Below are 26827 nucleotides of genomic sequence, written 5' to 3' on the forward strand. Positions count from 1 at the left end.
GCAGGCTGCTCCGCTCATCTGTATCCTGCGTGCGGGCAGGGCCTGCTTTGGGTGCAGACAGAGGGCCGACGAGGAGGCTGGCGTTTACAAGTTGAGCTGATGTGCCTTGAAATAGTGAAGAACAGGGGGACGGCTGGGGCCCCCAAGAGTGCCTGCTCTTTACCTCTTGTGTTTACTCAATGTCTACAAGAGTCCTCTTATAGACGTGTCTAATGTGTTTTGAATTACGGTTTAAAATAAAAATATTACTAGTTGGACAGAACTCGGCCACCTCGTGAAAGGAGCCCCCATGTTCCTGAATGTGGAACAGACCTAATAGTAAGTGCAGACAGACAGGCCTTTGCAGGCTCACTTGCTTCCCTCCGCCTGCCACCGCCCTTCCCAGCATCAGGTCCGTCTCCCATCATCGTCCACGTCTTTGACTAAGAAACCGTTGCTTGCTCACTCACAGAGCGCCCAAACGCGGCAGTGATCTATTCTGAGTGACTGTCCCGCCAACAGAAGACGTAACTTGTTATCACCTGGCATTTAACCTTTTCTCGATCATGTTGACATTTATGGACGGGGCAAAAAATGTGCATATATTGCATGTTTAGTATTGGAAATACGGATTATTTGTACTACGACCTGTTACAAGGTATTATTTACAAGTTTACTGAATTTGGGAAATAAAGTGATACAGAGACGTCTGTCAGTATCAGCAGTAAAAAGAAGGAAGCCTGACAATCTTGTGCATCGTATTAAGCGAAATAAGCTTAGTATAACGCACAGAATTATAGATCCATCTTTTGTGTGTGTTGCCCAAAAGGAGGCAGACATTTCTTTGGATGTTTGAGATTAGTCCCTATCCACATAACACTGAATTAACGTGCTTTTAAGAGACCTTATAAAGAAAAACTTAAAAATCCACTTTCCGCTGTCATTAACTTAATACGTCTCTCATGTACATAATACGGTTACTGTATTCACTTCCTTCCAAATTCAGAGTTTTCCATCCATCTTTTCCCCCTTATTTCCCCATGTGTATAGGATACATTAAAAGGAGAAGAAAGCAGACATCATTGCTTTCACAGCGTACCAGTATCACACAGGATGTTATTCCATGCATACATTACGGCGTGTTAGGAAAGCGAGAACAGACTCCGCTGTAGTTGTAAAGTTCCCTGTGGCTCCACGGGGACCCATGACTTTCTACACAGCTGCTCTGTATGCCACTTCCAGTGGGCAGCACTGCACTGAGCATATGTCCTGAAACTACTTAATAGCTGGAAATTCACCTGCCCAGCAGCGTCTGCAGCTTCCCTAAGTTGTGTGGGTCTTAGATGCTGCAGGGGGATTTTCTCTTTCTTTCTTTCTTTCTTTCTTTCTTTCTTTCTTTCTTTCTTTCTTTCTTTCTTTCTTTCTTCCTTTCTTCCTTTCTTCCTTCCCTTCCCTTCCCTTCCCTTCCCTTCCCTTCCCTTCCCTTCCCTTCCCTTCCCTTCCCTTCCCTTCCCTTCCCTTCCCTTCCCTTCCCTTCCCTTCCCTTCCCTTCCCTTCCCTTCCCTTCCCTTCCCTTCCCTTCCCTTCCCTTCCCTTCCCTTCCCTTCCCTTCCCTTCCCTTCCCTTCCCTTCCCTTCCCTTCCCTTCCCTTCCCTTCCCTTCCCTTCCCTTCCCTTCCCTTCCCTTCCCTTCCCTTCCCTTCCCTTCCCTTCCCTTCCCTTCCCTTCCCTTCCCTTCCCTTCCCTTCCCTTCCCTTCCCTTCCCTTCCCTTCCCTTCCCTTCCCTTCCCTTCCCTTCCCTTCCCTTCCCTTCCCTTCCCTTCCCTTCCCTTCCCTTCCCTTCCCTTCCCTTCCCTTCCCTTCCCTTCCCTTCCCTTCCCTTCCCTTCCCTTCCCTTCCCTTCCCTTCCCTTCCCTTCCCTTCCCTTCCCTTCCCTTCCCTTCCCTTCCCTTCCCTTCCCTTCCCTTCCCTTCCCTTCCCTTCCCTTCCCTTCCCTTCCCTTCCCTTCCCTTCCCTTCCCTTCCCTTCCCTTCCCTTCCCTTCCCTTCCCTTCCCTTCCCTTCCCTTCCCTTCCCTTCCCTTCCCTTCCCTTCCCTTCCCTTCCCTTCCCTTCCCTTCCCTTCCCTTCCCTTCCCTTCCCTTCCCTTCCCTTCCCTTCCCTTCCCTTCCCTTCCCTTCCCTTCCCTTCCCTTCCCTTCCCTTCCCTTCCCTTCCCTTCCCTTCCCTTCCCTTCCTTTCCTTCCTCCCTCCCTCCTTCCTTCCTTCCCCTTCCTTCCTTCCTTTTTCTTTCCTTTCTTTTCTTTCTTTCTCTTTCCTTCCTTCCTTGTCTCTTTCTCTCTCTCTCTCTTTTTCTTCTCTGTCTTCTCTTCTCTCTTTCTTTCTATGAGGGAAGTAAAAATTATCCCAACTGCCGTGTGTGGAAAGAATAAACAGTTTAAATATCAGAACCAATCTACTAATTCGTTGGAGAGTGTGTGACTGGTTCTATATCATTGCTTTGAAAACACAACTGCTCTTGATCCGTGCCTGTGCCTAAGAGGTCGTCCTCTGATGCAGTTCAGTCTGTTCCATGCACATCACTGGAAGAAAGCAAAGAAGTCATAAGTGAACATTCATGTTCTTAAAGCATATCTTATTCCTCTCTGTGTGTCTGTGTGTGTATATATGTATACACACATATATATTTGTTCATGATCATGTATTTATAAAGGTCTCTTTTACTGAAGCAGAGTTGATTTACAATATTGTGTGAGTGTCAGGTGTACGGCACAGTGATGCATGTATACGCATATGTGTTTTTCCAGGTTATTTTCCATTAAAGGTTATTGTGAGATATTGAGCATAGCTCCCTGTGCTGAACTAGGTCCTGTTGTTTGCCTGTTTTACATATAGTAGTTCATATCTGCGAATCCCGAGCTCCTAATGTATTCCTTCCCCCCACTTTCCCCTTTGGTAACCGTAAGTGTGGTTTCTGTGTCTGTGAGTCTGCTTCTGTGTGGTGCATAGGTTCACGTGTAGGTGTGATATCTTTCACATGATGCTTGTCTGACTCCACTCGGCGTGATCCTCTAACGGTCTCTTTATTGCCGTGTGCACACCACTCTGCTGTGGCTCTGACACGTGGGGGTGGGTCTGCGTATGTAACCAGTCGCATCGTCTGGACACCTGGAGGCGCCTGCCTCACAATAAGTGATGGGCTTTCTGCTGGGGAGGGACAAGGGCTCCTTTCCCGTGAGAGTTCACATCCGTGTGATAACAGACCTGCCTTTCTCCAGGGCGACAAGTGATTTTATTTGGCACTTTACCCATCATAGGCGTAAAGTTCCACCGTGCCCATTAGTTTATCACAAAAGGTTGAAATGAAACCATTAATCTTCTGAAACCCAAATGTTCCATCTTCCTTTGCCAAAAGCGCACTACATATGATCGTTAATAAAAGGAACCATTTTCCTCCAAGGCTGAAGTTGGATATTTCTGCTAAATATTGAATATATCTTGCCCTGGAATCACTCAAATTGTAAAAGGAGCTAATATGGCCTTCCTATTCCATTTATCTTTTTTTTTTTTTTTAAAGAGAACTTTATTATTTTTTTGGCTGCATTGGGTCTTCGTTGCTGTGTGCGGGCTTTCTCTAGTTGCAGCGAGCAGGGGCTACTCTTCATTGTGGTGTGTGGGCTTCTCATTGTGGTGGCTTCTCTTGTTGCAGAGCACGGGCTCTAGGCACGTGGGCTTCAGTAGTTGTGGCATGCGGACTCAGTAGTTGTGGCTTGCAGTCTCTAGAACACAGGCTCAGTAGTTGTGGTGCACGGGCTTAGTGGCTCCGGGGAACGTGGGATCTTCCCCGACCAGGGCTCAAACCTGTGTCTTCTGCATTGGCAGGCGGATTCTTAACCACTGCGCCACCAGGGAAGTCCTCCATTTATCTTTGAAAGTGACTTGCTTTCTGCTTTGTGAGATGTGTTTCTGCAGATATTTGGGAAGACTGCAAAGCAGCAGTGGATGAAGCAGAAAGAGAAATGAGTTGGAGGAGAAATGCTCTCATTTAAGGGAGGGGTCAGGGGAGCTCTGATCTCGTGATGTGACTCTGATGCTCTCACCCTACACTCTTGAACTAGTGAATTAAACTCTCTGATCCTCAGTTTCCTCATCTGCAAAATGGGAACAAAATGCCAACATTATAACAACAGAGTACAACCATATGCTTATAAAATTAGAAATAGGCTGTGCTTATGTCTGGTTGCAAGAGACTAAGTGGCGTCATTGCTTTGGACAGACTAGCTCAGGGGTTGGCAATCCATGGGCTGTCATCCGTATTTGGCCTGCTGCCTGTTTCTGCAGACAGCGTTTCGTTAGCACAGAGCCCTGCCCACTTGTTCGCATGTTGTCTCCAGCAGCTTTCAAAGCTACAACAGCAGAGTGGAGTCGTTGCAGCAGAGACTGTCTGGTCTGCAAAGCCTTGATATTCACTGTCTGCCCCTTTCCGGAAAAAGGCTGTCGATCCCTGTGCTAGACCGTGCTGACAGGCACTTTCCCCAGCAAAGGGCTTTACAGGTTGACTTTCTGTAGGGACGGTGGCCATCGTTACACGATGACACACAGCAGATGTAGAGATGTGGCCTCGGACCCCTCTTTCTCCCATCCCTGTCATTCTCACGCCTGGTTCTGCCACCGCTTATGTGAGTGACCTTGGGCAGGTCACTTTGCCTCTCTGACCCTGAAGATCCTTACCTGTGAAAATAAAAAGGTCACATAAATAAATTATAAAATCCCTTAGGGCTTTATCATAATGTGGCATCATCATATATACATAATTTTTTCCCACAAACTTCCAACTGCATTTCAAAGTTTTAATACAATTAAAACGACGTACATTGAAAGAAAAGATTTTGTATATTTCAGCAACGTGAATGTACTTGATTTCACAATGTAGGAAACCATTTCACAAGGCAGTGAGTGGCTGCAGTACAGGAATTTTTTGGGACTGAATGAAACCCTTCAGATAAGACAAATGGGACAGACTCTCATCTAGTCTTCAGTGACTAAACAGACACATGAACAGCTGGTTTACAGAGGATAGTCGAGGTGATAAACAGATAATCTCTGCTGTTCCCTTTTGGCTTCGTAATTTAAAAGTGGTTATTTGGGGGGAGAAAGATTGGGGGTGTCTCATGTTGGTAATGGGAGTACGTCATCTTGGTAGTGTGAATGCTCACCTAGGCCTTACTGTTAAGAAAACGTGAGGCGATACGACATTAAAGTGATAGAAAAAATATATTTTTTCTTTGTGATGAGAGCAACTTTCACATACATCGTACAGCAGTGTGAGTTATATTTATCATGTTTACATCACATCCTTAATACTTACTTATAACTGAAAGTTTGAACTTTTTGACCACTTTCATCCAATTCTCTCACCCCTGCCCCCCACCTGTGATAACTGTCTGAACTCTTTTTCTAATAAAAAAGTGAGGCAAATATTGTTAATTCATTCATTTGAAAGCACTAGTTCCTAATACTGTTTTCCTAAATTTTGCTGTTTCATGTTTTATCGTGTTTCATAAACTAGACGACATTATTCTGGTTAAAATTTTCCAGGGCAGTAAGTAATGATATAATGAATGAAGTAGATTAAGGAAATGATGAAATACCTCGTATCAGCTGACTTTCTTAAACTTGGAATTTCTTTAAAAATCAGGTGACTTTAAGCTTTTCCTGTGAACTTGGAATATCTGGCAAGTTCGCCTAACTACTTATTTTCAGCATATAGACATCCAGGTGCATCATTGAAAGCGTGAATGGCTGTGATTGTCTTTACATATTTTAATTTTTCTCTTGCTTTGAAGTGATGATGAGCTTGCCAGCTAGCTTTCTGCAAGAAAGGCCTGCAGCAACCTGTTGGAGGTGAAAGATTGAATCATGCCATGGAGGTTGGTTCTGAGGGGCTTGGAGAACACTAAAGCAGGAGAAAATCATGGTGAAATTTTTCTGGTGGGGGGAAGAAAACACATGCAACTGTTTTGAATGGGGTGACATCTGGTCGACCTGCGGTAGGTAAAGAGCCAGCATGGGACTCTTGGGGCATGGGGGTGAGGGAGGCATTTAGGCTAAACCAATGGAAAAGCCTCAGTAGCTCTTGGTTTTCATCTCCAAGAAGTCAGATGAGAACCAGGGTGGCCAGAGCAGCAGGGTCAGGTGTGGACAGGAAAGGAGGCTTGGGAGGCTACATGTGGTAAGAATGCAGAGGACTTTGGCGAGGTTGCTAGCACTTTGACTCTAAGTGAGCCTGGAGGCCATGGAGAGCTTCTGAGCTGAAGAGCTTTGACTCGTGTCTTAAAGAGTCACTGGCTGCCACACTGAGAAGGGCTCTCAGGCCTTTGCAATGATCAGGGAGAGATGACAGTGGCCTGGCCCACAGTGTTGCTCTGGTGGAAACAGTGAAATTCCAGATGGAGTTTTGGAGTTGTTGCTAGCAGAACCTGCTCAAAGAATGAGAGCAGAAGACGTATGTGAGCTCGAGGTTTGGGGTGGGAGCAGCAGGGAAGAGGAATTTGTGTTTCCTGAGATGGGGCGTCTGTGGTGGGGAGCAGGGGCTGGGAGGGACTGGGACTTTGGTGTCGGGCACATTAGTTTCAAGTTGCCTCTGAGATCTGCAGGTGGAGCTGATGGAAAGACCCCTCAGGACTTGAATCCAAGTTCAGGGGCAAAGTCTGTGGGGAAGACGTACTTTTGAGAGTCATCAGCACAAAGACTTTCTAAAGCTGTGACTGCTGAGATCTCTAGAGAGTGGGTGTAGGTGCCGAGAGGCCTCCGAGTTCAGAGTCGGGATCCTCTCCTGTTTAGAGATGGATGGGGAGGACAGGAGGGGGAGGCGGAGAAGGGACCAAAGGAGGCAGGTGGAGACCGAGACTGGGTGAAAGCAGTGATGAGTGTGGCACCTCCACGTGGATGACCGGAGTGGGGCTGCAGGGGCTCTGCAGAACCAGCACAGCGAGGAAGCTGCTGCTTCCTGAGCCCGTGATAACAGGACCCAGCGTTTTCCTCCTCGCGGGAGCCAGGGAATGTTTACACCTCCTGCCTGGCGGCCACCACATGCAGGACTGTTCAGCTTCTGGCCTGTAGATCAGCTGCTTCTGAATAATGTGTATGTTTTACATAAAAATATGTATTTTATGTAAAACATAACTATTTAACATGAACAGACTGATGGGCCCCACCTGGATGCAGTGAGTCTGCGTACCTCGGTCTAAGTCTTGGGCGCTCCCAGAGGGTTCCTCATGTTGATTGTTTGAGAACCCCTTGGTCAGAAATATCATGTAATGTGCTTTCAATTAGCCATTAGCCTAGAAAAGCAACTGCAAAGCTTTTAAAAATTAACCCAGATGAATTGGGAGATGGGGATTGCCATATATACATTGCTAATAAGAAAAAAAAATCAAATAGTACACTTTAAATACATGCAGTTTCTTGTATGTCAATTATATCTCAATAAAAGTTCTTAAAAAAAAAACTGGACAGCGTACCTAAGGTATGAACATTTCACTTGTGTAAATTATACTTCCATGAATAAAATTGTGACGTCTTATTCTTTAAAAACAATAAAAAAGGGGCTTCCTAGGTGATGCAGTGGTTAAGAATCTGCCTGCCAATGCAGGGGATACGGGTTTGATCCCTGCTCCAGGAAGATCTCACATGCCATGGAGCAACGAAGCCCGTGAGCCACAACTGTTGAGCCCGTGTGCTGCAACTACTGAAGCCCACATGCCTAGAGCCCATGCTACGCAGCAAGAGAAGCCACAGCAATGAAGAGCCTTCGCACCACGACGAAGAGTAGCCCCCACTTGCCGCAACTAGAGAAAGCCCGCACGTGCAGCAACGAAGACCCAAACAGCCAATAAATAAAGTAATTAATTAAAGAAAACGTAAACAACTCATCAAACCTCTAGAACTTATCTATCTTACGAAAAGCAACAGATTTTTTTTAAAGAACTTTTATTGAGATACAGTTAACATACAATAAACTGCATATATTTAGGGTATACAATTAGGTATCCAAATCTCCCAATTCATTCTCCCCCAACCCTCCCTGCTTGAAAAGCAACAGATTTTTTAAAAATAGTTAGTTTCCATCATTTCAAAAACACAAACCATACTGAGAGTAAAAACATGGGTATTTTTTCCCAGTCTTCCTCATTTATATGGAGTTAGACATACCTTCTTTGCCCCTCTGATGCAGATGGTATTATAATTAGAATTATTGACAGCATTTTCCTGGTAGGCAGGCGTCTTGAAATAAAACCATCTGTAAATCATTTGTGGTGAGTGGCATCTGCACTTTGCTCAATTTGTGGCAAAAAGGGAAGGAAAGACCCTCAGCTTCACACATACTTAGTCATCTTCGTTCATATATATATATTTTTTTCTTTTTTTTTCAAATGGAGATCTGTAGAGGACTCATTCCAGAACCTAATCTCTCTCTTGACAGCTGAGAAGGTTTTGGTTTATGGGACAAACTAGAAATGGTGAAATTACAGAAATGTTACCAGTCTGTCATCCAGTTTGTAATGCGGAGAAAAAAAAATTATGGTTTGTTTTAGCTCATGTCTCCATGTCACTCTTAACTTTTGATTCAAGGATCTAAAGCTCCAGGGCTTTAGATCGGATGAAAACACGTGTATAAGCTGGTCCTAGATTTCTGTCTTTTCAGAATTTTCAAAGGCATTTCAGCTTTGCTGACCTGTTTAATGTCAACCAACCTAAGTGGAATTTGACCATGTTTTATAGAACTGTATCAGTTTTGGTACAATGAAAATGTGGCTGGGTTGTAGTGATGTGAAAATGCCTAGATTACAAATATGGCTCAAACACATTTATCTTATTATTCTATAGAGTATATTTCACTTTGTCTTAAAGAGGGGTCTTGCTCAGTGCTTGTTTTCAGCCATTCTGCATATAAAAGGCAGTCTTCCTGCATCGACCCTGTAGTCATTACATGTACACAGATGACGCTCTTGTGGTCATGGTTGGCCCTTGTGTCTTTCTCCTGGGCTTTCAGATCCATCCGCACCACCGGCCCCAGCCAACCTCCGGCTTGCCAACTCCACCATAAACAGTGATGGAAGCGTGACCGTGACGATGGTTTGGGATCTCCCCGAGGAACCAGACATCCCAGTGCATCACTACAAGGTGTTCTGGAGCTGGACGGTCAGTGGCCAGTCACTTGTGCCAACGAAGAAGAAGAGGAGAAAGACCACGGGTGGGGTAAGTGGGAACTGTGGGGAGGAGGCCCATCTCCTCACAGGGGAGTTTGAACTCAGGGCACCTGGTGTGAGAGTGGCCTCTGCTGAGCCAAGATGAGGGGTGGGGGAGGGACAGGCTCCCATCCCTTCCCTTTGACCGAGGAAGTTCAGAAAGCAGAGGACCATGCCAGCCGTTTAGCCTTGTACATTTTAGGGGAGAACAGGTGAGTTTAGTCTGTTGACCTATTCATATCCAAACAGCTGGCACAACTCTAGAAATCAAAGGAACACAAATGATCTCCCTCTTAACCTGTCTAACCATTGAAAATGACACAATTCAAAATGTCCTTGACATCTAGGTCTCTTTTTTTTTTTTAAGACACCCTTGTAAATCGAAGCGTACATGTTCATGGCTTTTCTCGTGTGTTGCAAGGTGCTCCCACCTATAATCTAATCAGTGGATCAGCAAACAGTTTAGAGAATGCACGGTTGACAATATACTTTTCTTACGGATTAAAAGAACTTGGAATGGCTTATTCTCCACATGCCAAGAAATAAAATCTTCACTGAACCATTTGATGCAATGAGATCTCCATAACACTGAACATTTTGCATCATGTGAAATGTTTAATGCATAAAAATGAGTGGTGTCCTTTTAGTACACGTTCCTTTATCTTGTTGTTATAAAACTTAACCCTTCCCCCTAATTTATAAGGTTGAAGTCCATGAATAAATAAATATTTGAAAGTGCTTTAGAAGGATAGCAAGACTTTTTTTTTTTTTTGCACCGAAGATTCCAATATCTGTGCCATTGAGAATTAGAAGACAGATCTCCCCGAGTCCATATCACTGATGCGTGGCTGTGATACTGTTTTGGTTTTATTTTCAAGAAACCTTCTGACAGGTCCAGCTTTTATTTTGTCGGACTCTACGACAAGTGATCATTGGTAATGTGTGCTTATCTCATAGAAAGGACCGAAAGAGATAAAGTTGTGAAATCGCAGGTATGGACAGCAAAAAGTGATGCAATGAAACACTGAGAACCTCCCACCCGCACCCCAGACATGCCCTTAATAAGCAAACAGCATCAAGGATTAGTAGGGAAGTTTGCAGTTTATTTCTAGTATGTGTCAATTAGATAAATAAAAAATGAGCTGAGAATTTAATTATAATTGTTAGGGCCAGAGTAGCCTCAATCACGGGTCACTATCTTATGAGTGACGTGTATTTCTGGATCCACAAGAGGCAAGCCGTAGGTCATGGGAATCAATAAAGTCCTCAATATTAAAATTTGGCCAATTGAGAATTAGGATCAGAAATTGGGAACATATAGAAGAACATGAGAAATTATGAAATTTTCTTCTTGGGGATCAATGTCTTTTCATTTCCTAAGATTCTATCCTAATATCCTCGGTAACTAAGAGGACTGGGGATTTTCAAGCAAATGCTCTTTAAAAGTGAGTTTTGATTTACTTGTTTGAAGACAGTAGTTTAGGAAGAGTGACATAGAATCTAACAAGAAACCCTAACTGAAAGAAATTGGGAACTGCTAGTTCATAGACATCCTGCAGGTCAGAGGAAGAAAGGGCACGAAAATGCATGGTTTCATGGCGATACCACGGGATGTGCGGGTAAGAGCCGGCCTGGCCTCGCCTGGGAACAGGGACCACAGTCTAGAGCCTGCCCGTCAGCCTCCATTTCTGGAAATGCAGTCCTTTCGGCCGTCCAGAGCCAACCCAATGGGAGGTGGCCCAAGTTCTGATACCTGGTCTCTCAAAATCCTGACTCACGTGAGGGCATGTCATCTATTAATTTACGGGGACGTTGTGTTCACGGCTCTGAAATGCCCATGAAAATCATGTTCCCGCCCTGAAGAGAGGTCTCACATGACCCAAAAAGATGCTGAGAAAGCAGACAGGTCATTGTGGTATTTAAACAGGGGATCCGCTTGTGGGATCCGCTTGTGGGATCCACATTTGGCAACTCCAGTTGATGGTACCTTCATATAGCGCATGGCTGCACACAACTGGACTGCTCCTTGAGGGAAAGCACATGCTACTACTGACCGTCTGATGTCTGGTGTCCTCTTAGCAACGGACACATTCTTCCCTTCATGAATGTGAATACCACCAGTTAGACCATTTATAGACCAGTTGTCTTTTAGCCTAGGGGCCATTTGATAGCACACATACTATATTTTGATGAATGTTTGAATTCTAAGACAACCACTTATTTCTCTTAATTCCAAGTTCTCGTAAGAGACTTGACTATATTATTTTCTTTAATAAATTTATTTTATTTTTATTGGCTGCATTGGGTCTTCATTGCTGTGCATGGGCTTTCTCTAGTTGTGACGAGTGGGGGCTACTCTTCTTTGCAGTGCATGGACTTCTCATTGTGGTGCCTTCTCTTCTTGTGGAACATAGGCTCTAGGCCCTCGGGCCTCAATAATTGCAGCACATGGGCTCAGTAGTTGTGGCTCGTGGGCTCAGTAGTTGTGGCTCACGGGCTCTAGAGCACAGGCTCAGTAGTTGTGGTGCACAGGCTTAGTTGTTCCGTGGCATGTGGGATCTTCCCAGGCCAGGGATCGAACCCATGTCCCCTGCATTGGCAGGTGGATTCTTAACCATTGCACTACCAGGGAAGTCCTGATTATGTTATTATACCTGCAAGCCATTAAGAAGTGCTTTAAGCATTTTGTCAGGCTGATTTTTCTGGTTTTTTTTTTTTTTAAGATTTATTATTTATTTATTTATTTTTGGCTGTATTGGGTCTTCGTTGCTGCATGCGGGATCTTTCGTTGTGATGCGAGGGCTCCTCTCTAGTTGTGGTGTGCAGGTTTTCTCTTCTCTAGTTGTGGCGCGCAGGCTCCAGTGTGTGTGGGCTCTGTGGTTTGCAACATGCAGGCTCTGTAGCTGAAGCGCTCAGTAGTTGTGGTGTGCAGGCTCAGTTGCTCTGCGGCACGTGGGATCTTAGTTCCCTGACTAGGGACCAAACCCGCCTCCCCTGCACTGGAAGGCAGATTCTTTACCACTAGACCACCAGGGAAGTCCCAAGGTCGATTTTTCTTACAACTTTTGGTGGAAATTTACTCATAGAAGATTTAGGATAAAACCAGAGAAATACAGTGAATGCCAATTCATAATCTTTCCAGGTGTGTGCTAACACGAGCCTCTGCTAGTCTGTTATAAAGAGCTCTCTTCTCTCTGTAAGGCAATATCTTGTAAGGAGTGAGGGGACAGAATTATTCATTTTCCTGCTATTGGAGAGCATCCAATAATGGGATTAGGAACACAGTTTCACAAAAAGTGTTTGTGGGACTTCCCTGGTGGCACAGTGGTCAAGAATCCGCCTGCCAATGCAGGGGACACAGGTTCCATCCCTGGTCCGGGAAGATCCCCCATGCCGTGGAGCAACTAAAGCCCATGTGCCACAACTACGGAGCCTGCACTCTAGAGCCCATGAGCCACAACTACTGAAGCCCGTGCACCTACTAGAGCTCATGCTCCGCAACAAGGGAAGCCACTGCTGAGAAGCCTGTGCACCGCAATGAAGAGTAGCCGCCGCTCAGCCCAGCTAGAAAAAGCCTGCGCAGAGCAACAGAGACCCAATGCAGCTAAAAAAGGAAAAAAATAAAAATAAATCCATCTTAAAAAAAAAGTGTTTGTGCTTTTGTATGACATTTATTTTGATCCACAGTAAAACTGGATTTTCAGATGCTAAGGATGTGTAAAGTTTTGTGATCTTAGTCCGGGCAGACAGGGAGGCGCTGGTGTGCTTCACGAGGACACAGGAGGTCTGCAGGGAAGCTGAGAAGCAGGGCAGGCTTGTGATGGAGTCTGTGTGTGTTCCCTCCACCCGCAGTCTCAGAATTCTGTGACACTGGAGCCACTGCAGCCCGACTGCGACTACACGGTGGAGCTGCAGGCCATCACCTACTGGGGCCAGACGCGCCTCAAGAGCGCCAAGGTCTCCTTCCAGTTCACGTCCACACACGCCGCCCACAACAGTAAGTGCCTTAAAGTTCCATCCTCTCATTTGGAATCTTTACATGGAAAATCTGCTCACCGGTATACACGTAAGTATGCACGTAAGTATGTCCTTTGAACTATGATGCGTACAAGTTTTACCTTTGAGTTTTTCTTATGATTTTTACCTATTTCATGTGCAGTATTTTGGTGACACAATGGAAATTTAAGAAGGAAAGGTGTCTCATGCTAACAAGTGCTTATATTTACAAGATTCGGGGACCTTAGGCGCATGTGTACTTGTATTAAGGAGGATCCATACAGTTGAACTGTTAGAAACTGCTGCTTCCCTCCTAAAAATGCGACATGCCCTTTTTCACTGGTTTTACACACTGTCACAATTCCTACAAAAGGCTACCTAATACTCCACTGGGGGCAGTGACTAAATTATCCCCATACCCGTTTCCTTGCTGCCAGTGTTTCTAAACTAGTCTGTTTGGTGCGAACTGAGCAAAGCAAAAGGAGGGTCTTTGGAGACGCTCATCTCTGAGCCGGAAAATGCGTCACGTGGTGTTTCTGGCTCTGCTCCTGGGGTGGGGGGGGGACTGGTGAGAAGACTGCGGGGGAGCTGCTGCCAGGGCTCTGGGGACGGGCAGATGGGAGGCGAGTTGGGAGAGGCTGCGGGGGTCTCCACGGTGCTGCTTCCCCGGGCTCACAGGGCCCCGCGGGATCTGCTTTCACTGCGGCACTGGGCCTGGTCAGACGCGGAAGGTGTGAAGAGCCTGTTGAGTTTAGGACGGCGAGGCTGGCTCCGCAGAGCTCGATGCACCCATAGTTACCTTCTTCTACCTGGGAAGCTGGGGTCCAGCCCGCAGGTCCGCTGGAGACGGTGCTTTCCAAACAGTGCTGCAAACAGAGCTTGCTACCGATTTGAGAAATAGTCCTTTTGGAGATGAAGTGGATTTCTGTGTATAAGTCTGGGTACAGTACAACTTTTACGTAAAAATGCTCATGGAAACATTTCTATGTGTTTAGTAACTTCATTGATTTTTTTTAATCAATTTTTTTTATTGAACTATAAGTTGATTTACAATCTTGTGTTAATGTCTTCTATACAGCAAACTGATTTAGTTATACGTGTACATACATTATTTTTTAATATATTCTTTCCATTATGGATTTTTTTTCTTTAAGAACTTTTGAGATATAATTGACATACAATACACTGCATATATTTAGAGTGTACAATTTGGTAATTTTTTTCTTATTAGTAATGTATATATGGCAATCCCAATCTCCCAATTCATCACCTCCCCACCCCCCACTCCCAGTCTCCCCGCCTTGGTGTCCATATGTTTATTCTCTATATCTGCGTCTCTATTTCTGCCTTGCAAACCAGTTGATTTGTACCATTTTTCTATATTCCGCGTATATGTGTTAATATATGATATTTGTTTTTCTCTTTCTGACTCACTTCACTCTATCACAGGATATTGAATATACTTCCTTGTGCTCTATAGTAGGACCTTGTTGTTTATCTGTTCTGTATGTAATAGTTTAATCTGCTAATCCCAAACTCCCAATCCATCCCTCCCTCACTTCCCCACCCCCTTAGCAACCACCAGTCTGTTCTCTACGTCCATGATTCTGTTTCTGTTTCACAGATAGGTTCATTTGTGTCATATTTTGTAATAGATTCCACATATAAGTAATACCATATGGTATTTGTTTTTCTCTAACTTACTTTGCTTACTATGATAATGTCTAGGTCCATGTATGTTGCTGCAAATGGCATTATTTCATTCTTTTTTATGCCTGTGTAATATTCCATTGCATGTATGTACCACATTTTTTTATCCATTCATCTGTTGATGGACATTTAGGTTGCTTCCATGTCTTGGCTATTGTGAATAGTGCTGCTGTGAACATGGGGGTGCATGTGTCTTTTTGAATTATAGTTTTGTCTGGATATATGGCCAGGAGTGGGATTGCTGGATCATGTGGTAGCTGTATGTTTAGTTTTCTGAGGAACCTCCGTACTATTTTCCACAGTGGCTGCACCAACTTACATTCCCACCATTCATTGATTTTTTAGTGCAGTCATCCATTCAGTCATCAAACTATGTCTAATGATGGGAATAATTAGTATCATAGTGTTGTACACTGTTTCGTAGCATAAACATATGTATGTTAGATAATATATACAGTGTATAGAGTATGTGCACATTATATAGTATATATGTACCATGTATTTATATGTGTATATGTGTTCATGCATATACTTACATGCATAGATATACATGTGCAAACACACTTATACACACACATTGCTGCCAGCACTAGACACATTTTGACTCTGCCTTCAAAGTGCCTAGTGTTGAATCTGGGAGAGAACCACGTCACCATGATTACACAGAGACCAGTCCATTGCATACACAGCTACAGGGAAGAGTGGAGGCAGACAGACTGACATGGCTGTGGGGACCAAGAGCGCAGCACTCCTCCTGGGTCCTGAAGAATGGGTGCTCTGTGGGCCACAAGGCACAGGGCATCACCCCCCACAAGTGCACAGTTGGAAGAGAGCACTGTGTGTGCAGAGAATCAGGGTGGGGTGGGGAATGAAGGAAGGGGGGGCCGTTCCCTCCCTTGGAGACCTCAGTGGGTCCCGTGGCTGTCATAACCCTGCACGTGCTAAGACCACCCTATGTCTCCCCCCTGATGCTCCCTGAAAGCAGAGGTATATGTCTAGCTGCCTGCTCAGCAGCTCCTCTGGGGTGGCGAACAGGTACTTCAAAGGTAACGTCCCCCAAACCAAGCTCTGCACTTCCCCCTCACACATGTTCCTCTCCTGACCCCAGAGGCACCATCATTCACCCCTCTTGTTCAAGTCAAAGATCCAGAGAAGTCATTCGCCGTGCTTTGCTCTCCTTTCTCTCCAGAAATGCAATTCGTTAGAAAGTCCCTTTGTCTCTAATTTCAAATTCTGTCCAATTCTTGCCCTTATTCAGGCCGCTGTCACCTTTCCTATCAAATTAATCTCTTGATTTATCTTTGTTTGTGCTCTTTCTTAAATATCTATTTTGTAGATACCCACCAAAGTAGTCTTTAGAAAATATCAGCCTTATCACAGAGTACTCTCCTGCCTGAGTTCCATCTCAAGACTGTCACCTACGTTTTCTCTTTTCACTTCTCCCCCAATCTCATCCTTTATTGCCTTCCCCCTTATTCCTCCGCAAATGTCTTCTCAAAGCAAAACCTTTAAACTTCTGCTGCTCCTAAGACCCGTTTTTTGTTTTTTTTTTTCCTACTGGTGGTGGGGATTTCCTCTATTGTATAAAATAAGTTTGCCTGTTAGTCTCCTTCTGCTTTTTCCAATGAACAACATTCCTTCCCCATTAGAGACTGGTATGGGATTGCAAACTCCCATAATTTAATATGTGTTTCTGCCCACAAGCAAGAACAAGGAGAGAAAAATCCAGCCTCAGCTTGCCGTTTGTTGAGGTCATGTCATCGAGAGCCTCATCACGGTCCATGCCACAGACAAAACTGTGACAGACTCTGGGTCTGCAGAGCACATGTAGGGCTCGCTCTCTCCTCCTTGGGGCGTCCCCAAAGGCACCCTAAGAAGCTTGGTAAGACCCTCTTTCCTTAGCTCCTTGTCACTTCCTCTCGGATGTGATTAGAAACCTTCCTCTCTCACTGTAAGCCATGTGGCGCCACACTGTCTGAATTCCCCAGCTCAGTGAGCCACTCAGAGCCCCTGATACCAACACACCTGTCCCTCACCCATGTGTATCTTTCCCCGTCCTCTGGAATCTCGGGTGGATGCGTCCTTCCTTTTGCATGTGGGGTGTAGACCCATCCCTTCTCGACCTTGAAAAGTACGTCCGCTGGACCAAGAACTCATCTCGGTCTGAGAACACGGATTGTCCCCCTTGTGTCCGCAGCAGCCGTGAGAGCCCACGTGCTGCAGAAGCCTCTGCCTGGCCCATAGCACTGCTGCAGCAACGCCTGTGAACCCAAGTCAGTCAGGGACGCCCGCTCTTTCCTACAACCTCAACCGGTTCCTCCTCACTGGAGACGCTCGTGGTGAGCGTTACGGTCACTTTCTAATCATCTTTTAAAATGAGAGAACATTTTACATGACCAAGAAAGAGAGATGAGAGTTAACCTACCAAAGGCCACTTTATGCTAGGCTGAACTGATTCCCGTCATGCAGATTCAGGAAAATAAAAGAAGTGATAGTGCAGAGTACCTGTCATAATACCTATTGTTTGGGCATCAGGGTAGCCTTCAGAAGAGACCGGCTTCGCAAAGGATTCGGCAGGATATAGCTGAGTACGTGTCAGGCTGTTCCTTATAACCCAATGTGGATATATAATCTCATAAACACTAGTGTGCGACTTTTACAAGCACACTATATATTTCATCATGAACCAACCAGAAGTAAAGAATAATTACAACGTTATAGTATAAGCAAGGGAGATTATATTTTATAGGAAGGAGAGTGGTAAATGTCAGCACATAAATTATTTTTTGAATTATATTTTTCCAGGTCTGCAGGCTGCTAGGTGTTTTAATGACAAATATTTCAATGCAAGCAGAGCCCTGAATGTTCATACAGTTTTATAAAAGGGTCCCTTGAAGGAGAAAAGACATAATACCATCTTTAATGGAAATATACCTTGCTTTCTTGGAGGCAGGAGGAATATTTCTAAGGTTGACAGATTCCGAATGTTTTATATAGTTGCCTCATGCAACTGGGATATTCTTCCAGCTCTCAAAAATAAAAATGGAGTGGAGAGAAAATACTCCGAATCTCTCAATCTATAATCAAAATTTTGACATCTGGAGAAATAGCATAGTCAATTCTCTTAAGTTTTAGGACTATTAAAGAGTACAAATCAGACCCCATACTTTTTCAGAATGTGAAGGAATGATTTTTATTCCATATTTGTTTCCTGCTGAAAGTGGAGGACAGACTCTGAGTCAGGAACGTCCTCCCAGGACTGAAGGATCACTTCTGTCCTCTGCATGGGGCATGTCCATGTATGTCCGTGCCGGAATCATTCAATAAAGCAGCAAAGGTATAGATATGCACGTTCTTTCATCTACAGTGAGAAATGAAAGTCTCCATGGATATAAAAGACAGGAGGAAGACAAAATTCAGAGAGATTAAACATTATCTAAACTGTCTTGGTTGTCTGCTGGCAAAGTCTTAACGTCACAGGTTATTAAAGGAATTAGAAGCGTAAATGGGCTTATGAAAATCTTAAACCTTTAATTCTTTTAAAAAATGGTTTAGGTGTAACCAGCAGGTTTCTGTAACCACATGGTGGTGTCAAGAAAGGGGTGTGGGGCTTCCTAGGTGGTGCAGTGGTTAAGAATCCGCCTGCCAATGCAGGGGACAAAGGTTCGATCCCTGCTCCAGGAAGATCCCACATGCTGTGGAGCAACTAAGTCCGTGCGCCACAACTATTGAGTCTGCGCTCTAGAGCCCGTGAGCCACACTGTTGAGCCCATGTGCCGCAACTACAGAAGCCCATGTACCTAGAGCCCATGCTCCGCAACAAGAGAAGCCACGGCAGTGAGGAGCCCGCGCACCACAACGAAGAGTAGCCCCCGCTCACCTCAGCTAAAGAAACCCCACGCGCAGCAACAAAGACCCAACACAGTCAAAAAATAAATAAATACATTCATAAAAATAAATAAAATAAAATTCACTTCTTCACATTTAAAAAAAAAAAGGGGTGTGGTTGGGTGCTGCGCCTTGTGAGTTTTCCATGTCCCAGCGCCCTCCTCTGCCTCCAAGCTTGCTGCCCTGGTGTCTGCATGCTGGGAAGCAGTGTCTCTTACAGCCTTTGATGTTGTGATTTATAAGAAGACATATTTGGTGTCGACATATTCCTGGCACAAAGCTCCCCCAAACTCTTGGAATTTCCCAAGTGATGAGAGCGATAAAGGTGTCTTTTGTTACGTGAATGAGGTGATTTTTGGAAAATACCTGAGGATGGGGGTGGTCTGGAGAGGAACCAAGGGATGATTGGAAGGTTGGACTTTTCAGTCTCCCCTTCCCACCCCACCTTTGAGGAAGGGAGAGGGGCTGAAGGTGGAATTCAGTCATCAGCGGCTAATAATTTAATCAGCATGCCTGTGTAATGACGCCTCTGTAAAAATCCAAAAGAACGGGGTTCAGAGTGAACCTGGGTGGTGAACGCCTGCTGGGAGAGTGACTCCCTCAGAGTGTGGAAGCTCCACCCCCTTTCCCCACCCCCCTCCCCGTGCATCTCTTCCATCTGGCTACTTCTGACTTGTATCCTTTTTTTTTCTTTCCATTTTTCATATATCTACATAAATCAAAATTTATACTTAGGCATTATTAACTTTGAAGATAGATGCCCTTGTTTTCATGAGCTAAATATGAGCTTACGTGACAAGCAGTATTGATGTGACCATTTCTATACAGGTTTATCTATGTTATAGATCATCATCCTTAGAACAGTCTTTTTTGTTACTGTCTTTGGTTTTTTGTTTTTTTAAATTCAAGTATAGTTGATTTACAATGTTGTGTTACTTTCAGGTGTACAGGACAGTGATTCAGTTATACACACACATACACTCTTTTTCATGTTATTTTCCATTATAGGTGATAACAAAATATTGAGTATGGTTCCCTGTGGTATACAATAGGCCCTTATTGGTTCTCTCTTTTATATATAGTAGTGTATATTTTAATATCAAACTCCTAATTTATTCCTCCATTCCTCCCTGCTTTTGTGACCATACGTTTCTTTTCTATGTCTGTAAGTCTGTTTCTGTTTTGTAGATAAGTTCATTTGTGTCATATTTTAGATTCCATGTATAAGTGATATTATATGGTATCTGTTTTTGTCTGACTTCATTTAGTATGATAATCTCTAGGTCCATCCATGTTGCTACAAATGGCAATATTTCATTCCTTTTCATGGCTGAGTAGTAGTCCATCATTATATATATATATATATATATATATATATATATACCACATCTTTATCCATTCCTCTGTTGATGGACACTTAGGTTGCTGAGTTATATCCTTTTATAATAAATGGGTAATCTACTAAGTAAAATATATCTTGGAGTTCTGTGAACTGCTCTTGCAAATTAATTGAGTGAGGAAGGGGTCTCTGGAACCCCTCCCCCCCCCCATCTATAGCAGGTCATCAGAAGCATGGATGACAACCTGAACTTGAGACTGGCATCTGAAGGGAGGGCAGTGTTGGAGGACTGAGCCCTTACCCTGTGGGATCTGATGCTGTCTGCAGGTAGAAACTGTCAGAGTTGAGTTGCACTGTAGGACACCCTGCTGGAGTCTGAGAATGGCTGGTGTGGGGAACCCCTCATACACACACTGGATTTGGATGCAGAACCCTTAACCTAATAGATGTGTCTGAGTCATCCAAACATTCATTTGAATTACTTAAACTAAAATATAAGTACCAACTAATGTAAGTTTCCCTTCCCTTTTCATCAGATCCACTGCATGGATGGTTTAAAGGGCACACCCCTATAAGGAGAAGTACACATTTTGATGTACTGTTTCTTCTGGGGTCCTTAGTCTTCCTTTACTTATCCTGCCTCACCGTAGGGCAGGAATTCTCCCCATTCATTCTCATCTTTCCCTTTTCCTTCCTACCTTCCCACCTTCCCAAGAATGCAAACGTCACAGCTCTGTTGGAAAAGTTTTGATAACACATTTCTGACCGGTTTATAATCAATACAGCTTAAGCTGTTATCTCTCAAAGGGCTATTTGGAATTCTGAAAGCAGAAGAGTCTTGTCTCCAAGGACAGAATTTCTAAATGTGCAACTTCTAAAATCAATGAACTGGTAAAGGAGAGATTTGAGAGCACGAATTGTTGGTATCCTTCCTATTAAGCCATAAAAATTCTCATCTGGCTCTCTAAAGATGGAGGAACATAACATGCTGGTACCTCTGTGAAAAGCTACCTATACTGTTCTCATGAAATGGTATTTTAATATTATTTCATTTACTTCATAACTGCAAAAAAATCTATCGTGAGAAATATTGTTTCTACCTATTACTGAAATCAGAGCATCTTTCAAGGCTGGTGAATGTATGTTGATTACCAATTTAAATTCGGGGGATTCTGTGTAGTATATATGGTATACTTTTAAGTATGCATTCCAGCGTGTGATGAAGGGGGAGGTGTCATCAGCTTGAGCAGGAAGGAATCTGTAGTTGCACTACATTTTAAAAATCAGGCACTAAATATGAATGAATAGCAGAGTGAAATTAAATACACAGGGATTACTATCAGGTTACAGATCTATTTTTAACAAGTAAATCAGAATGTTGTGTTTTGTTACAGAAGAACAACTTGGGAAAGCTAGAAAAAGCGTGATGCAAATACAGCCTCCCTTTCAAAGACGACGGCCCACTCGCCTCCTGGAAATTGGAGCTCCGTTCTATCAAGACAACCAGCTGCAAGTGAAGGTCTACTGGAAAAAGACTGAAGGTGGGCAGATACTTCTCTTTATTATTTTTTTTTCTGCCTCATGGATGGCTGGAGCTGCAGGTCAAGGGTCTTTATTTGTTGTTATTTTTTAAGTTTTATTTTATATTGGAGTATAGTTGATTAATGTTGTGTTAGTTTCAGGTGTACATCAAAGTGATTCAGTTTTACACATACATGTATCTATTCTTTTTCAAATTCTTTTCCCATTCAGGTTATTACAGAATATTGAGCAGAGTTACCTGTGCAATACAGTAGATCCTTATTAATTATCTATTTTATATACAGTAGTGTGTATATGTCAATCCCAATCTCCCAATTTATCCCTCCCCATCCTTTCCCCTTTGGTAACCGTGTTTGTTTTCTAAGTCTATGAGTCTGTTTTGCCTTCTAAATAAGTTCATTTGTATCATTTTTTTAAAAATTCTGCACATAAGCTATATCATATGATATTTGTCTTTGTCTGACTCACTTCACTTAATATGATCATCTCTAGGCCCATCCGTGTTGCTGCAAACGGCATTATTTCATTCCTTTCTATGGCTGAGTAGTATTCCATTGTATATATGTACCACATCTTCTTTATCCAGTCCTCTGTTGATGGACACTGAGGTTGCTTCCATATCCTCATAATTGTAAACAGTGCTGCTATGAACATAGGGGTGCATGTATCGTTTCTAATTAGAGTTTTGTCTAAGTATATGCCTAGGATAGGATTGCTGGATCATATGGTAGTTCTATTTTCAGTTTTTAAAGGAACCTCCATACTGTTCTCCATAGTGGCTGCACCAGTTTACATTCCCACCAACAGTGTAGGAGAGTTCCCTTTTCTCCACACCATCTCCAGCACTTATTGTTTGTAGACTTTTTAATGATGGCCATTCTAACTGGTGTGAGGTGATATCTCATTGTAGTTTTGATTTGCATTTCTCTAATAATTAGTGATGTTGAGCATCTTTTCATGTGCTTGTCGGCCATTGGTATGTCTTCTTTGGAGAAATGTCTATTTAGGTCTTCTGCCCATTTTTTGACTGGGTTGTTTGCTTTTTTGATATTGAGCTGCATGAGCTGTTTGTGTATTTTGGAGATTAATGCCTCGTCAGTCACATTGTTTGCAAATATTTTCTCCTATTCCGTAGGTTGTCTTTTCATTTTTGTTTATGGTTTCCTTTGCTGTGCAAAAGCTTTTAAGTTTAATTAGGTCCCATTTGTTTATTTTTGTTTTTATCTTCATTACTCTAGGAGGTGGATCAAAATGATCTTGCTGAGATTTATGTCAGAGAGTGTTCTGCCTGTGTTTCCCTCTAAGAGTTCTATATTTGTTCTCTGCAGTGAAGAGCACTGTGATGTAAGGTGCTTGTGCAGACATCACCATCAAGACACAGTACTAAGGAAAGAGTAGCTGAAAAAAACATATTTTTATTACTATTATTATTATTACTATTGAATGCTTTGCTGTTTGTTCTCAAGTCTGAATGGGTTGCCTTTGATTCCCAGGAATCTGTATCACATACCGACATCTGCTCTTACATTTTATCATTTCAGGAATATTGATCTGTCTTCATGTCTTTCCTAAAAGGCTGATCTTGTGTCCTGAACACTCAAAACAGTCATTATTTTGCACTGTAAATTCTTGTTCTAAATAAAAGACCTATAACACAAATAAATTGGAAAACAGAATAAAAAATCTGATTCTCTTCTCAATATCATTTCATGGAAATAGTGCTTTAGTGGATTTTCTTTCAGAAGTTTCCTATGCCTCTGTTTCTCACTCAGTTGTTGTATATGTGTATGTGTGTAAAACATAAACACATTTTCATGTAATATTGTATTCATATCCTCTACTGTTAGGATTTTAATAACATTTTAAATGGCTGTGTTCATGGATGTTAGGTTTCATAATAATTCCACTACAGTCAAATATTTAGCTGCCTTCAGAATTTCCATCTTATAATTAATACTGCAATCAACATTCATCCTTAGAATAGATTCTTTTCTCTATCTTTGGAATATGTTCATTTTTTCCCTTTGTTTTCTGTAGTCTTAGTTATTTATTTTGCATTACTGAAATAGTACTTTTAGAGTTACTTAACATACATTTTTATATTTATCATTTCTGTGCATTTTAAGACAAAATTTATTTTAAGCAAAATAGATTGTTTCAAGAATTTAGTTTTTAAAATTCTTTTTTTTCTGAAGTGCAGTTTTATTCAGGATATCCGCTCACGAGGCTTTGGGGATATTGGTGTTGGAGCTCTTCTTGTTCCAGAATTTTCTTCCAAGCAGCTGAAATTTGTCCTGTAGCTAAAATAACATTACCAACGTTAATACTTTATCACTATCGTATGTTAATTTAAATTAAATTTTATTTACTCAATATTATTAAAGTATGTTAATATATCCACATTATGACATTTAATAGTTTTAAATTAATATTAAATTGTAAAATTTACTAGATCTGTTGCACAGTCAGCCCTGCACATCAGTGGGTTCTTTATCTGCGAATTCAACCAACTGTGGATTGTGTACTATATTTAAGAGCAGCAGTTGGTTGAATCCAAGGACGCAGAACCCATGAAGATACGAAGAGCTAACTGTGAGACCTGAGCGTCCTGGGAATCTGGTATCCAAGGCAGGGATCCAATCCCCAATCTCCAGTGGGTACCAAAGGATGACTGTATTTATCAATTTCAAATTAGAATTGTATGTCGGTATGACATACTAATATTAATAAAACATTTTGTTAATATAATATTGAAAATGTAAACATCTTGTGTAATGAAATGAAAATGTAAACATATAGGAGATGTAAACATCTCAAGCACCGGAGAGTAACCACCATTATCCTGACTTCTAACATTGGAGATTGGTTTTACCTGTATCTGAATTTATACAGATGGAATCATACAGTTTCCAAGTCTTCTCGCAGTGACCACTGCATGTGGGACACTCATCCATCCTGTTGCAGGAAGCAGGGATTCATCCATTTGTATTGGTGTTCAGTCGTCCCTGCTACACCTGCATCTGTATCTCTTTTCAGCAGCTGACAGAGATTTGGTTTGTTCCAGTGATGGGCTATTGTTGTTTACTTTATAGATAGTAATTTGTATCTACTAATCACAAACTCCTAATTTATCCCTTCCCCCGCCCCCACATCTCCCTTAGTTTGTTTTCTAAGCCTTGAGTCTATTTCTTTTTGTAAGCAATTTTATTTTTATCATTTTTTTAGATTCCACATATGTGACATCATATATTTGTCTTTCTCTCTCTGACTTCACTTAGTATGATAATCTCTAGATCCATTCATGTTGCTGCAGATGGCATTATTTTGTTATTTTTTTATGGCTGAGTAGTATTCCATTGTATATATGTACCACATCTTCTTTATCCATTCATCTGTGGATGGATATTTAGGTTGCTTCTGTATCTTGGCTATTGTAAATAGTGCTGCTATGAACATAGGGATGCATGTATCTTTTTATAGTTTTATATAGACATACACCCAGGAGTGGGATTGCTGGATTCTATGGTAGTTCTATTTTTAATTTTTAAAGGAACCTCCATACTGTTCTCCATAGTGGCTGCACCAATTTACATTCCCACCAACAGTACAAGAGGGTTCCCTTTCCTCCATACCATCTCCAGCACTTATTGTTTGTAGACTTTTTAATGATGGCCATTCTAACCAGTGTGAGGTGGTACCTCATTGTAGTTTCAAGTTGCATTTCTCTAATAATTAGCGACATGGAACATCTTTTCATGTGCCTGATGACCATCTGTATGTCTTCTTTGGAGAAATGCCTGCTTAGATCTTCTGCCCATTTTTTGATTGGGTTGTTTGTTTTCTTGTTATTAAGCTGAATGAGCTATTTGTATATTTTGGAAATTAAGCCCTTGTCAATTGCATCATTTGCAAATATTTTCTCCCAGTCCATACGTTGTCTTCTTATTTTGTTTATGGTATCCTTTCTGTGCAAAAGCTTGTAATTTTGACTAGGTCCCATTTGTTTATTTTTGCTTTTATTTCTATTGCCTTGGGAGACTGACCTAAGAAAACATTTGTATGATTTACATCAGAGAATATTTTACCAATGTTCTATTCTAGGTGTTTTATGGTATGATGACTTATATTTAAGTCTTTAAGCCATTCTGACGTTATTTTGTATGGTGTATAGTATATGGTGTTAGAGATATAGAAATGGTCTAATTTCATTCTTTTACATGTAGCTGTCCAGTTTTCCCAACAGTCTTCTTATTGAAGACACTGTCATTTCTCCAATGTATATTCTTGCCTCCTTTGTTGTAGATTAACTGACCATAGGGACATGAGTTTATCTCTGGGCTTTCTATCCTGTTCCATTGATCTATATTTCTGTTTTTGTGCCAGTACCATACTGTTTTGATTACTGTAGCTTTGTAGTATAAGCTGTAGTCAGGGAGCTGTGATTCCTCCAGCTCTGTTCTTCTTTCTCAAGGTTGTTTTGGCTATTTGGGGTCTTTTGTGTTTCATACAAATTTAAAAATTTTTTGTTCTAGTTCCGTGAAAAATGGCACTGGTAACTTGATAGGGATTGCACTGAATGTGTAGATTGCCTTGGGCAGTATGGTGATTATAACAATATTGATTCTTCCAACCTAGTAATGTAGTGTATCTTTACGTCTGTTTATGTCAACTTCAGTTTCTTTCATCAGTGTCTTAGGTTTTGGAGTACAGGTCTTTTGCTTCCTTCGGTAGGTTTATCCCTAGGTATTTATACTCTTTTTTTCTTTTTCTTAAACATTTTATTCATATTATAGAGGGATTTCTTTTTTGTTTGCTTTTTTCCAATCATTAGGAGAGTTGTTGATTTGATGTGATGGTAAATGGGATTGTTTCCTTAATTTGTCTTTCTAGTACTTTGTTGTTAGTGTATAGAAATGCAACAGGTTTCTGTATATTAAGTTTGTATCCCGCAACTTTACTGAATTCATCCATGAGCACTAGTAGTTTTCTGATAGTATCTTAAGGGTTTTCTATGTATGCTGTCATGTCCTCTGCAAGCAGTGACAGTTTTACATCTTCCTTTCCAACCTGGATTCCTTTTCTTCTCTGACTGCCATGGCTAGGACTTCCAAAACTATGTTGAATAA

General features: G+C 42.3%; 1 protein-coding gene across 1 annotated transcript in view; it reads left to right on the forward strand.

Annotated features, from left to right (window-relative positions):
- Positions 1-26827, forward strand: part of ANOS1 (anosmin 1) — a 171804-nt gene that overhangs the window by 133709 nt on the left and 11268 nt on the right. The window contains exons 7-9 of the mRNA XM_057719056.1: positions 9031-9236; positions 13079-13223; positions 21554-21700. Coding sequence (XP_057575039.1) covers positions 9031-9236; positions 13079-13223; positions 21554-21700 — 498 coding nt within the window. The remainder of the gene's footprint in view (positions 1-9030; positions 9237-13078; positions 13224-21553; positions 21701-26827) is intronic.

This window comes from Hippopotamus amphibius, chromosome X (genome assembly GCF_030028045.1).
Source record: "Hippopotamus amphibius kiboko isolate mHipAmp2 chromosome X, mHipAmp2.hap2, whole genome shotgun sequence".
Classification (NCBI taxonomy): domain Eukaryota; kingdom Metazoa; phylum Chordata; class Mammalia; order Artiodactyla; family Hippopotamidae; genus Hippopotamus; species Hippopotamus amphibius.